The following is a 14,384-nucleotide window of genomic DNA, read 5'->3' as shown; positions in this document are numbered from 1 at the left end:
CTGAGAAACTTGTCAAGCAATCTGACCGGTACACTCTTAACTCCATACTCTCCCTTCCTGTTGCCATTTTTCTTACATTCATATTCTAAGCTATTGGGGAGGCAAAGACCGCTGCCTCCTCTTCGTTCATCTCTACAGAAGCTCTGAACATATTTCTACTTTACTCACTAAACTAAATACATTTTATGTGAGTGCTGCTGTGGTTTAGAAAACTGTGTGACTGCTATCCTCATCATGAACACAGGAAAAAAATGTGTGGGTAATCAAGATTTGAAGTGAGCACCATTTAAATTATGCTTGAAGCCACACCAGCAGACACAACACGTAGCTGCACTGAATTATTTTTAACGTCATAGGCCAGTATAGCTTCAACATACATTCTGGGATTATTTCTTGTGAGTTCTGCTGTTCCAAGAAGTCTACACACACTTCCTTCAGGTTGTCTGTGGTGTACAATGATTTTCCACCACAGGGCAAATATTCTCAGAAGAGTCATCTGTACCTACCCTCATCTTGTAAAACCATATTAGCTGCCACAGTGGTTTAGAACTTTTGTTGCCCATAGGTCTGGTAAAACCAAACCAGTGGAACTATGGTTTAGAGCACGTGTTGCAGGTAGGCTTTCAATCGCTGTTTGAGCAACCCCAGGGTCAGCACCCTCAGATTTTACTTCTCTACAGTTCAGCAAGATGACAATTAAGATGATTGTGTGTGAAGAGGGAAAGAAACACACACACAAATAAATATATAAAAATAACTACAGTGGAATAGCTTATTTAACTCGCTTCAATTCATTTAGCATTTTACACCCCTGCCCCATTATGCTCAGTCCTACTGGTCTTTCTAAAAAAATGAGGCTGAGCAATAGCTGCAAATAAAAGGTGGAAATCCAGAAGTGAGTAGGCTAATATTTCCCTAGTCCTACTTATACCAGAAGTATATACAAAGAGAAGATAGTAAAGTGGATGGTGTACCACATTCCCACATACAAAACAAACAAACAAACAAACCACTCCCTGAAGGAAGGTATCAGGTGGAAAAACAAGCTAGTGCAGACATCAATCTCCTAGTGACAGTGAAGCTGTGGGACAGGTTATCAGTGTGAATAAAATGAGAATTTGCACATCCTGAGGTCAGCTGCTGACTAGCCAGTCTGAATCCTACCTATCCTATTTACATTTCACAAAAGTGATCATGTTCTGGCTCCAGTCTGAAGAAGCTGTCAAAGTCTCACCCTTTCAGGATGCAGTTGTAGGTAGAAGGCACTTCCAGGCACAGTAAATATGCTGACCAAGTAGAACACTGGAAACAATCCCACTTCTCCCAATTCTGGACACTTGGGAGGAATATGAGAACATTATCAGGGCATGCAGGGATGCAACGAGGAATGCTAAGGCCCACTTCAAATTAAATCTGGTGAGGGAGGTCAAGGGCAACAAGAAAGGATTCTTTAAGTATGTCGGTAGCAAAAGAAAGACTAGAGAAAATCTGGGCCCACTGCTGAATGAGAGGAGTGTCCTGGTAACAGAGGACATGGAAAAAGTAGAGTTACTGAATGCCTTCTAATGCCGTCTTTGCTTAAGTCTTTACTGCTAAGACTGCCCTTCAGGAATCCCAGACCCATGAGGTAAGAGAGTCTAGGGAAAGGAAGACTTCCTTTTTGTAGAGAAAGATGTGACTAGAGATTATCTAGGCAAACTCAACACACACAAATCCACGGGCCTCAACGGGATCATCTTTGAAAGGTCATGGAGAACAAGAGAGGTACTAAAGACTGTGGAATAGCCAGTGTCACTCCAGTCCTCAAAAAGGATAACAAGGAGGACCCAGAAAACAACAGGCCAGTCAGCCTCACCTTCATCCCTGGGAAGGTGATGGAACAACTTATTCTGGACATCATTTCTGGGCAAGGAGAAGAGAAGAAGGTTATCAGGAATAGTGAAGATAGATTCACCAGGGGGAAATCATGCTTGGTCATACTGGTAGCCTTCTATGATGATCTCCAGAGGTCCCTTCCAACCCCTACAATTCTGTGATCCCAATATCATGTGAAATTTGTGCAATTGAACTGATCTTATAGATAATAGGGAGCAGTGGGGTTTATATCCCTACCTACTTCACGCACACTTTCTATCTCCAGGTAGCTTTCACCTACCCAGCTCAAGAAGTCTTTCAGTGCTCAAGTGGCCAGATCACACTGCATGCATGTGTCTGAATTAATCTACATGACAGCCAAAGTTTACTGTCCAGTAATATATCACAGAGCTATGCAAAATGAAAACTGTGATGGCTCAAAGAAAAGCAGCTGGATCCTTTTAATTTAGTTGAAGAACTTGGATTACTTTGCCACTCTGAGACCAAAAGAATAACTATTTTATCTTTCTCTGGATATTTGTAGATATATTTCCTTATCTAAAAGAAACAATATATATATCAAGATACTAAAAGTCCTGTCACTGCTATGCAGGTAAACTATTACCATGTAAGAATTTGGGGCCAAAAAAAAGTTTCAGACTTGTTTAAGTATGCTAGTAATTCTGCTCACTAGTTCTCTGGGTGATTTCAGAAACCTTGAGGTTCCCAGAGAGGCACAAGCGAGGCATCTCATTTAGTTGTCAGTCCAGAGGCCAATACGGCGTTCTTGCTCGCAGTTATTCTCAAGAAGAGGAGAAGCTGAGAGCATTTTATAAAAAAGGCGGAGAATCCCACAGCTGCTCTCCCCCTCCTGCTGCAGTTATAGACAATGATCACTAGATGGAGTTACAGAGTCACAAATCTGATTTATAGCCGCTAGAAGAGTTTGTCTCGCGCAGTTCTATTTGGCCTAAAACTGACGTATCCCAGCGCTTCCTGTTAACTCATCTTCTGAGAGATGGGATGAAATGCTTTCATTTACAAAAGCAAAATGTACACAGCGAAAGTGATGAGATACTGAAGGGGGAAGAAAAAAGAAACTAACAACATTCACAGCCTTCAAAATCAAATAAATTTTAAAAGCGAACTGAGAGATATTTTATCTGCCAAGATAGATCAGATTTCTTGCTTTGTTCTGCAAGTCAGAAAGCACAGCAGACTCCTTAGCACCTGACATGATTAGCTGAGCTGCTGCAAGAGAAATACATGAGCTCTTAGCCCTAGCCCTTATAAATAAGGTCTAACACACAGGAAAAAATGCAGTGATAGGCAAATCTGTGTCCCATAAAAATAAGTACAGCTTCTGCCTTGGCTGAAATACTTAATCCTGCATTTAAGACGTACTTACAAGAGAATCTTTTTCTGCTAACTGCACTGACACAGGACAGTTTTGATAGCTTAGGGACATAGCTGAAAAGTTACCATCCTAACCTATTGCTGCACAATTCATCAGGCTTTATACAGATTAACTATGTGCCAAAAGCGAAGCACTACCTGCTTTCATCCTACACCTGTTGAGGCCAGCATGCAGCCCGCTCCATGCCTGCACAGTCCTGGTCTGTGTGCAGGGCCGACGATCTCATTTTCCCAGAGCAACAAGAAGATGGATCTCTGCATCTTGCTAGGGCTTTGCCAGGCACTGCCAAACTTCACAAAATGACAACCAAACCCCAGGCCCACCTGCAAATGGCACTGCAGGGTCCTTTCAGCACTTACTTGTGCATTCTGTGATGAAACAGAGCACAGAGTGCTTTTTAGTCTGGTTTCTAAGAAAACAAAATAGCAGTCACCACTAGTCCGGTCCCTCAGCCACAGAACAGGGCAGGAGGGAGACCTCTAACCAACTAGAAGGGCCTGACACGAGAGCAGAGGAAACCAGGCCCTGTTCCCTACCCTTGGCCTGATTCTTTGCACCCAGAAACCCACAGCTTTTCAGGCACAGTGACAAGGAACCTGCTCGCACCTCACTGTGGGTGCTGAGAAAGGAGAATGCATACCTCCAGGACTGGTGGAGGCCACAGTGGGGACATTTCTGCCAGGAGCTCCTCCACCACAGTGCTGCCAGCCCACACACCACCCGGGCACACTTGGAAACCAAGGAAGCAGCAGTGAGATGCCAGGCTCACAGAAAGCAGGGCACAGCCCTTACTCCACAGATGCTCCATCAGATGCACATTTCCCTCGAGGGAAGACGCCGCATCCCTCAACTGTCCCGCCCTCACGCCGCACATGGCATGAACGAAATACAGAAACCACGGCCCGGCCGGGAGGAGGCGGGCCCGGGCCGCCCCACACCACGCGACGGGCAGCTCCGCCCCATCTCGCTCCGCCGTGGCCGCCCCGCGCCGCTCGCAGCCGCTTCTCCGCGCCCCGAGATGCCGCTTTTCAGCGTGCCCAAGGAGGTGGCCGTCGGCACGGCCATGCTGGGGGTCGCCTTCGCCACCGGGCTGCTGGCAGGTAAGCGCCGTGCTGTCCCCTCTTTCCTCCGGGCCGCAGCGACAAACGCGCCGCCGGAGCCCGAGCCGCGCCCCGCAGCCCGGCTGGAGAGATCGGAGCCAAAGTCCTCGCCAAGGCGGCCCGGCCCCGCGGCCCCGGCCGGGCAGGAGCGCCGTGTGCCGCGCTGCCGCCCTCGGGTGGGTCGCGGGGCTGAGCGGCCGCGTCCCGCGTGACACCGACGGGCGGCGGAAGCCGTGGCACGAAAGCGCTCCTTAGCGGCGCGCTGCCAGCAGGAGGCGGGAGGGCTGCAGTGGGGTTCGATGGAAGCGCGGAGCCCGGGGAGATGCATCAGCTTACAGCCCCGGAGCCCGGCGCCTCTGTCATCTGCAGGACGACGGCCCCAGGCTAAGGAAGCGGCGCCATCGGCCGTGTCACGCCCCGGTCACGGGTCTCTCCCTAGCTTGCCCCAGGACTTGCAACGCTTGCCCTGTGTAACCCCCAGCGGGTATGTGTCCTGCAAGGTCAGGCCGCTCTGGGGCCCTCGCCTGCAGTTGCTGAACACCTAAACATCTAGCGCCCAAACCTTTTCCTTTCAGTCTTTGCAGCCTCGGGCTGTATAGTTCAGAGGTGTATACATAATCAACTGAGCTGTCCTGCTGCTTTGCAGTCACTGCAGTTTTCAGAGCAAAGCACTCTAACTTTGGTGCTTTATTTAAGCAGCGTATAATAGACAATTGCAAAACTTCATTAGTGGAGCTTAAAGTTATCCTTTTTTCTTTTTTTTTTTTTGGAAGGTAGAAGATACCCATCCCTAGTGTTTGGGACATCCAAACCACACAAGAGTATTATTGGAAAAAGCAGCCCTCTCTGGCAATACATACTGGATCATTCCTTGAGGGAACATCCGATTCTGAAGAAGCTGCGCTTGGTGGGTATTTTGTTTCCCAGCATAGTTTTTCATTTGATAGTATGGGTTTACATTTTCAACCTTCTGTCTTATCCATGTGTTTGGACCTCACTTGACTTTAACACATGACTTCTAGAAGTTAACTTGAGTTGACATATAAGGAAACTGTACCTGAGAGAGGTGATGGCCCCCAGCCTGCTCCAGAGCTCAGAACAAGCTCCTCCTGCCTCACAATCGGGTCTTATCAAATGCTCCCGTATAAAAGCAATTAAATGTTATATGCTGGGGCTGGTTGGTTCACATGGGACTCGGGAGAAGAAAGGAAATTGTAGGACTGTCCTTTCCATTGAACTGCTGTAGCATAGCCCTGCTTCTCCTTCTGTCCCTTCCGCAGTGCCTGGGGCCCTCCTGCCCTGACTCCTCCAGCTCTGTGCTATGAAGCCAGCACTACATGGTCCAACCTTCAGAACAGGCTTAGGCCTAATCGTTTAAAAACAGAACAACCAACCAATTAAAAAAAAAAACAACACAAAACCCACATCATACACATCCTGGAAGTTTAAGAGCAACAAAGGTTGTTATTAAGAAAATAAATATATCCACTTGTGTACGTATATATAGAAATAAAGGACATTTAAAATCAATATTCTACTAAGGTTCTTCATCATTTATGTTTCTGAGTTTGCCACAGCCATAGATAAGTCTGGGGCATATCACTGCTTTGAATAACTAGCCACTGCTTACGACCTCCCCCCCATCCAGCTTAGTTACTTCTAAATTCAAAATAGTTTCTATCTCATAAATGAAGCACAATGCCATCTAAAATGAGAAAGATAAGAGCATATATTTTCTCTGCTTTGGGGTTGTTGGTTTTTTTTGTTTGTTTTCCCTTTCCCCTTTTAGGATATTGGTTTGGGTTCTTTTTGTTTGTTTGATATATTCTTTCTTTCCCCTTTTTAGCTCACTGCAGATTATCCCTGGGGCAAAATGATGGTGTCCTGTGACCAGGCTCAGTTTATGGCAAATTTAATCAAACTCATTAAAGCCAAGAAAGTTATTGAAGTAGGTAAGAGTGTCACTTTGTCTTCTCTGTAGTAAAATAAAGCTCCTGGCTGTGCTTGTCGAAATCCAGACATGTTTACATAAGATAAGGTTTTCAAATGCAAGTAAGGTACTACCTCCGTGTCTCAGCTTTAAGGTGGACAAGCTACAGTGTGAAAAGCAGCATCTGATTTGCAAATACTTGCTGCTTTGTCTATTTGTGCATTCAGTGTTTGTGGCATCAGCATGTGTGTCTCAACAACTCAGAGGCAACCTTGCAGGGCATGGTGTATTCCTCCTTTTCCATATCATTTTCTTGCCAGAAGAAAATGGTTTGCTGCACAGGCCCAGCATCCAATTCATTTCCCTTTACTCTCCTATGTTAAAAGAATCTCCCAAAGCCAGACTGATGCTGAGCAGCCAGGTATGGCTCCCACCACCTTTACCCTTGTCCTCTCTTATGAAGCCCTGATATTTTGTCCCTGGGTAGATCCAGTCCCTTTGGCTCAGGATTGAGCTCCACTTTTAAATAAGTGGGTTTCCTCAGATATGGGACTAGACTTTGCCCAGTATGTCTAGGAAACTCCTAGGGAGAGGAAATAAAGAAGCATGACACAAATCTTTGCTGCAAGATTGATTAAAAAAAATCTGCCCAACTCCCATAACATTAAAATTGAGTGGAAAGCCTTTTGAGTCCACTAACAATTTGCCATCCTTGATTCTAATGTTGTTATGTTTTCTTTGCTTTTTAATTCTTATTATTCCTGAAGGGAGCGTTCTACTATACTATTTATCAGTTTTTCAGAAGGTTGTAATTGTTGGTGGCTTTTTTTGTGATTTTCCTAGGAGTTCTCACAGGATATAATGCCTTGAGTATGGCACTTGCCCTGCCAGATAATGGCAGAGTTATTGCTTGTGACATAAATGAAGATTATGCCAAAATTGGAAAGCCACTGTGGAAAGAAGTAAGTAGCACCTTTACTGTTACATGTCTGGGATGTCTGTTTTGCATGTCCAGGAATTTTGGTATCTAAGACTTGTTTAAGACTTATCTAAGACACACAAGCATTCCTGTTGTTAGGACAAGGGTTGCTACAGCTTATTTTGAGAAAATAAATAATCACTCTCTAAATCCTAGAAATAATAGGAAAATATATCTTAACACTAATCACTGCCTGACTGCAAGCAACTAAGTGGTTATTTCTTGACCACTTTTGTAATCTCTGTTCTTTTTCACCCTAGGCAGGAGTAGATCATAAAATTGACCTACGGATTAAGCCAGCTACTCAAACGCTTGGTAGGTTACCTGAAATATGTTTTTTTTCCTTCCTTAAAAACCAAAGAGGAATACAATAATGCTGATGAAATCCAGGAAACACTACTGTATCTGATAACTTTGCTAACAGTGAAGTAGATTTTCTTATCTAAAGAGTTCTTTAAAAAAATTAAAAAAAAAAAAGACGAAGCACAACTTTAGAGTTTTCAAATGTGTTGGCGGAGAAATGAAAATGCTTATCTTGTGTAGCAAGCTATGCTGATAACTCAGCTGTCCTGTCCATTGCCTTGTTTCATCTACAAAGTGCTATTGTCAGCTGCTTCTGGAAAAGCTGATTAAAACAGATTAATTAGACAAAGCCCAGTTTTTCTTATCCCGTGTCCATTCTAAGTAAGTAAAACTTTGTTGTAGAGAGGAAGAGCCTTCTGGAAGAGCTGAGGTGTGAGGAAAAAAAAAAGGAAATACAGAAGCCAAGATAAAATTTAAGGTGTAATAGTTGGTTTGGGTTCAGAGAAGTCGAGACTTAGTATGCAGTAAAACCACGCAAGGCCATTAGAATAGCAATGACTTTTCTGAGTCAAAAAAGGGAAGATGTGGCGCAAGGGGAATAATAAATATTCTGAAATGGAGTAAACTTGTTAGGAATGGAGGAGGTATTAGCAGAACACGGACAGATTCCAGCAGGGTTGTTTGATGATCCATAGACCCATCCATCACCTTGTATTACTTCCAAATTCATCCTTCTTTTCTAAAGAGGAAAATACTAGCAATCTGCCAGGATGCACAGTCCTTGAAGTCTGATGGACAGCTTTGTCTAGGCAATGCTTCAGAAAAAAAAAATTCTTTTGACAGAGAATGAGGATGGGAGAGAAGAGGAGGTGGCGAATCTTAGGAAGACAGCAATCAGCCTCTTTGAAGCAGCAGTTTTGGAATTTTCAGTCAAAAAGATGATTTATAAGACCTTAAAGCTAAGTTCCACTTGCCTTGGCCCAGAGAGGAAATACTTATAGCTGTCTTTTACTGCGCTGAAGATTTTTGGCAGGGTTTGTTCATGACCTGCATCATGGCACTTGGTCCTCAACTACAGATTCTCATATAGCATCTGCTGTTAAATGAGAGAAAAACAGTAATCCAGTTCAGAACACAATTCTTCTTAATCAGCTCAGAACATAGCTGGAGGTGCAGAATGTGTCCCATTTCAGACTGCTTTACTTACTTGTACTGCACCATTCAGCAGCCCCAGCTGTATCCTGCGGGTTCTTATACCTGCTCCTTGAACTTCTTTCTCATTGGTAACACTCAGTGACCCAGTGTTTTATGATATACATCTTATCCAGATTGGTTTCTGTGTATTAAGCTTTACTAGTAATTAGCTGTGGAGGAATAGGCTGCCTGGTCAAAACACTAGAAACATTAAATAATGAGAACTTTAACACAAATGGATTACTTCCTCCTTTTAACACAGCATTAATGAGGGCATAACGACTCACTTTGTTGCCCATCTAGATGAGCTGTTGGCTGATGGAGAAGCAGAAACCTTTGACTTTGCTTTCATTGATGCGGATAAAGAAAGCTACAATGAGTACTATGAAAAATGTTTGCGTCTCATAAAGAAAGGGGGAATAATAGCTATTGATAATGTAAGTACTGTGGTTGTAGTGATAGTAGCATAGGGAGTTAATGCTTTCCCCTCTGGGAAGGGAAAATAAAGTCCCTGTGGGATTCTAATGACTTGATTTCTCACCTGCATCTCTGTTGAGAGTTGCAACATCTTTGTTCCATATTATACAAAGGAAGCTTTAAAATTCAGCAAAAGCTATTAAAATAAGCTTTACACAACACTATATATAGAACTTCTTGCCTACGTAAGTAAGAAGTAGTTGTTAAATTTATGTCAGTACACAAACAGCCTGAGATGAAAGGTTTATTATATCTTTTGTAATTAATTACAGATAATGATCTGTATTCGTTTGTTTTGTCTTGTAGTGTTTTCTACTATTTACAGAAGAACTAGGGTATTACTTGTAATCAGTAACTGCTTGTAAGTTATAAATTAAGGACTTTTACTAGTAACAAAGAATGATCATAAACTTCAGAGACCTTCAGGTTTATGGTGTCCGCTGGATAGGGCCTTTTAAAAATACGTTTGTCATCCTTTTTGTTTGTTTTGGCTTCTGATCTGCAGAAGAAGTATAATTACCCAATTCTGCGGACTCCCAGTCCCGCTTTATTATGAAAACTCCACGATGAAGACCGTAAGCAATTTGAAATAAGATAATTCCTAGAAAACGGATGTAATCTTTTCTAGAGCTTCCTCTCTGATCCAGGAAATTTACTGGAACAAATGAGGTGCATGACATTGCTTTTTTCACTAGGTTCTTCGGAGTGGAAGGGTGCTAAAACCAAGAAAGGATGACTTGGAAACACAGAGCATCCACCACCTCAATGAGAAGCTTGTCAGAGATGCACGAGTCAACATCAGCATGATCCCAATGGGGGATGGAGTGACTTTAGTGTTCAAGTTGTAAATGGAGGAAGCCCAGCACATGGGAAACAGCAAGCATCGCATCACCAGGAAAAATGCAGACAAAACACTGTCAAAAATGATTATTTAACCTATACCTCCACAGGATAGTGCAGCCTGGGAAAGTAGACTTCAGAAGCAGCAAGACTGTAAGGGCAGCTGAGTTGAAGAGAGAGATTTGCTTTGAGGTGTACTATGGCTTCTTATTTTCATTATAATGAAGGAAGTACATTAGAAAATTGTCTTTTTAAGACAGTGATTGAAAAAAATAAATACATCTAGAATGACTGACTTCCAGCTGTGTCAGTACAAGAGTTTCTCTGCCCTGAAAGAGGCTACTGGGGCTGAGACAAAAGGAAGGTGAGGGCACGGGGAATTAAAATACAGAAATATTACGTAACTGGGGCAAGATCATAGGGAAGTCCAAAATCACTCTCAGAAACAAATCTTAACCGCTAGAACACTCTTCCCCTATGTTTTCACTGCTTAGAATGGACATTAATTGCACCTTCCACTACTGAGGAGTAAGTCTTGAATTTGGTCAGGAAGAAAGGGTTTGAGTAGCAGCTAGATAAAGCAGTAGGTAAGCTGAGACAAAATAAAAATGCTGGTGTAACTCAGAACAAATTTGCATTAATTAAGAGCAAATGGGTCCCACTTTGTTATAACTAAGAAAGACAAAGCAAAAAATCTTTTGTTACCAGGAGATTGGAGTTCAGCTGTTTGTGGAAAAAAGGTCCATTTTCTGGTTGCCTTATTGCTGCTCATTTTGTTGGGTTATTTCTGCAGAAGACACAGCAAGATGAATAAAGAAGGGGCTAAGGTACATGTTTTGGTGACACATTTTGAGGAGTGGAGAGGTGGAAACACTCTACAGAGTGAACTTGGAGCTCACATGTGATTAGTCTCTAAAAGCAGCATAAAATTTGGGCTGTTTAGTACTTCCTTACATGCTAGGAATCCATGCAGGTAAGAGTATTCATCAAACTATTTCCGTAGGTTCCCATCTGTTGGGAACATCTGTCTCAATTTAACTGAAAGAGTGAATCTGCCCAGTTTCACTGGGTCTTTGCACGTCCTGCATGCTTCTTGCAAAACCGGGCCAGTAAAATTCCTGTTTTTTCCCAGTTACCATCACTGGCTTAGACACTTCGATTTTTTTAATGGCAGTGTAAATGAACAGAAGGTTAAAGGGTCATTGTCCACAAAAGACTCTAGAGGACACTATTTAGTTGAAAAAGTCCAAATGAGAATTTGTTTTGGTGACTCATTTTTGTGTAATAAGACTAAGTAAAAATTACATGCCTACTCGAGAAGACTACTTTATGTTCTTTTGGTATTAAGATACTTGCTAGGGATTGTGAAGCACCAAGAACCTTAGTGTTTATTCCTCCAAAATAAATGGGTAGCTAAAGTCATAATTTTTCAAGGCAGAAAAAATGACATATCTAGCTGGCATTCACAGGGCTTGTAGACTGAGTTTTCTGCACCACCGGACAGCAGGTGATGGTAGCTGTACTCAGGAGCCTTGTTCTTAATAGCAGAATAATCAGTCTTTTTGTCAAAAGGAAAAGCAGCAGAGTTTAATGAAAAAAAAATTAGATGTATATGGCATCAAGGAAAGTGCTAGCCTTCTTGAACCAGAAATTAAAAATTGCTGGTAATTGTTGAAGGATACTATGTTGAGAAGCTTCAAGTATATGCTATCTGAAAAGAAAGTATTTTTAAAAGCATGTTAAAGGACAAACAGGATTTCCAGTACACAGCATTCCCTAGAACTCATGTGTGCCCAAAGACTGTTTTGTTGTGTAACATTGTTTTTTCTGTAGCGTTCTTGACACCCACGTAGCTACATTTGCTGCTGCAATTCATTACTTCTTTCATCTTGATGCATTCTATGAAATTTTTGAGCTCAGCTTACCTGAAATAAGAGATATGTAAGGGGGAAACATATTCTGTTGAAGATGGAAAAGGAAAATCTGGCTGGAAGCGTCTTTCCATGATGAATTACGCGTACTAATTCCAACTCATTTTTAGGGATTTCAGTTTCAGCATGAGATTCTTAGTATAGAGAAAACACAATTAAAAAAAAAAAGCCTAAATTAGCATTCTACTGGCTGTTGAATGATATCTATATTGAAGAAAAAAAGTGATTTTAGATTTTTTGGCTTCCTGTAGAGAAGCCATATCAGAACTAAGAGAATCCTCATTTCATTTCCTCAAACAACGCACTTGAACAACTCAAGCCACTGTGGGCAAAGGTTTCAAGCCTCAAAATAATTGTTGGAACTGGCTAAATGGTTCATATTTGTGACATGTTAATTGGGTTTCTGGGGTCCTGGCAGGGGGCAGATGTTCAGGGCACAAGCCTTACCAGCCTCAGGTGATATGCTACAGTGGGAAAGTTGTGAGGAAAGGAAGTAGTGCTTGGTGGTGTCAGAGTGAGGAGATCTCTGTTCTATTTCTGTCTCTTCCAGTTAAAACCCTGATTCAGCATAGCACGTCAGGATATGCTTAAGTACTTTACTGAAATGAGGGCTGGCTGCTGTGAGGTAAAATCCATGCCTGGGAGGAGGCCAGGACAAGGTTTGTTTGGCCCTTACATGAGATTTTCAGTAGGGCATAAAGCTTGCCCAATTTATTTTTCAGGGTATAGTTTTGCCCTTGAAGCTGCCAACCTATTCATGCCTCAGTATTCTTATCTGCAAGAAAGAAATAACACCTTACTGAAGTCTTAATGTCTGTTAATAGCTTTCAGATGGAGTGGCTAAAGAAATATACAAGGTTGTCATGTTTTCATGCAAAGCTTCTGGCCATATTCCACATTACAATTTTACTTAAGTGGATAACAAAAAAGGTAAGGGTTACAAACAGTACTAGACACTCAAACTGGGTAAGAGCTCTTTGTATTTTGGCCCCAAAGGGCTGTGTAACTTCCTGACTGAGCTTCCAAACCAAGCTAACAGCTGCCAAACTCCAGCTCTGCAATGGCACAAAGTCCCTCTGATTTCTTTGAGGTTCTGTAAGAGTGAAGGCTCTGCCCTAGCAAATAGGATAGAAACAAACAGATCTATTCATACCTTATCTACAGCAGTGTCCATGGCTATAATTAACTCTTGCTAGAGATCATAGCATTGTTTGTAACATCCACAGTATCAGGAGACTAAAACCAAGCTGGCTGTATCCATCTGGTGAGCTCACCACATAAGGCAGGAAGTGGGAAAGAAAAGTGGTACCTGGTTTTACAGGGAAGGCAGAGCTAATAGGCAAGAGATGAAACAGAGGTCCTTAAAGGACCTAGATCTTCTGAGCTCTATCAATAGCAGGCTTTAATAGATTATCTCTGCTGAAAAGAAGGAGCCCATTCTTCACAGACACCAACATTAAGTGTTTCACAAAGCCAGGGATGTGTAGGCAGCAAGTTTCACTGACAATCCACTGAAAAGGCAGATGTTCCTAATAGTACATTTGTCATACAAGAACATTCAAATAACAGACAATTCCCTTTTACTCAGGTTAGCATGAAGGCAAGCTGAAATGAGCTAAAGCTTACAAAGTTCGGTGAGTAAAGCTAAGACACCAAGCAGCTCATCACTGTTTCATCATTTTTGGATGCTGCTTTGTGGAAGTCAGATGACACCACCACATAAACAACTGCACAATGAAAGTGAGCACACTAAAAAAAAGATACTGAAAAAAGAAAGATACTTAAAGATACTGGTTTCTTGTATAGGAGAATAGGTTTTGTTACAGATAGATCATTCTAACAGGGAGAATGAAACAAAGTGAAGTGTGATTTCAGACCTTGTGAAGCTGTTCTTTACATCTACTGTAGTGTGGATCTGCTGTAGAGCTGGCTACAAGCTGGTGAGAATACAAGCCCTGGTCTAAAAGTTATGGCCTTTCCTAAACCTGCAGATGTCAGTGGATGACTGATCACAGACTCTGTAGCTATGTTACTAGCAAAATCCAAGTTATCTTCTCTGTAAAGCTGATCCAAAAAGTCAGCAGGCATCATGAAGTTTTGGGGAAGAAACAGTCAAATAGCAGTTTAGCAAAATTCAAAAACAGATGCGATCATAGTTCTTTACTTTATGAACTCCTACTCCTTGAATGGTAGGAATAGTCAAAGTCCCCATCACCTAGGCTAGTCGAAGACACTGGTCTTGCTCAGATGGCTCTGTTAAGTGCCAGAGACTGAATCTGCATGCAGTGGGCTAGCACTTTGACTCGGATCCATTTTAAATATGCAGAGTGCAGTGCAAGCATTTAATCAGACCTGTCTC

The 14,384-nt window shown here is 42.4% G+C and overlaps 1 protein-coding gene across 1 annotated transcript; it reads left to right on the top strand.

Annotated features, from left to right (window-relative positions):
* COMTD1 (catechol-O-methyltransferase domain containing 1) lies at positions 4,210 to 11,519 on the top strand. Its single transcript, XM_021400011.1, has 7 exons — positions 4,210 to 4,371; positions 5,145 to 5,278; positions 6,218 to 6,323; positions 7,145 to 7,263; positions 7,541 to 7,595; positions 9,081 to 9,214; positions 9,950 to 11,519. The coding sequence occupies exons 1-7, from the start codon at positions 4,290 to 4,292 to the stop codon at positions 10,100 to 10,102; spliced, it is 783 nt and encodes a 260-aa protein (XP_021255686.1). The 5' UTR covers positions 4,210 to 4,289; the 3' UTR covers positions 10,103 to 11,519.

This window comes from Numida meleagris, chromosome 5, assembly GCF_002078875.1.
Source record: "Numida meleagris isolate 19003 breed g44 Domestic line chromosome 5, NumMel1.0, whole genome shotgun sequence".
Classification (NCBI taxonomy): Eukaryota; Metazoa; Chordata; class Aves; order Galliformes; family Numididae; genus Numida; species Numida meleagris.
The sequence above is the reverse complement of the archived record's forward strand: the minus strand, read 5'-3'. Positions and strand labels throughout refer to the sequence as shown.

Excerpts from the sequence above, each read along its gene's own strand:
- COMTD1 (XM_021400011.1), top strand. The coding sequence starts at position 4,290 with ATGCCGCTTTTCAGCGTGCCCAAGGAGGTGGCCGTCGGCACGGCCATG. Across the intron at positions 4,372-5,144 it reads CGCCACCGGGCTGCTGGCAG|GTAGAAGATACCCATCCCTA; the intron begins GTAAGCGCCGTG and ends TTTTTTTGGAAG. Across the intron at positions 7,596-9,080 it reads GCCAGCTACTCAAACGCTTG|ATGAGCTGTTGGCTGATGGA; the intron begins GTAGGTTACCTG and ends TTGCCCATCTAG.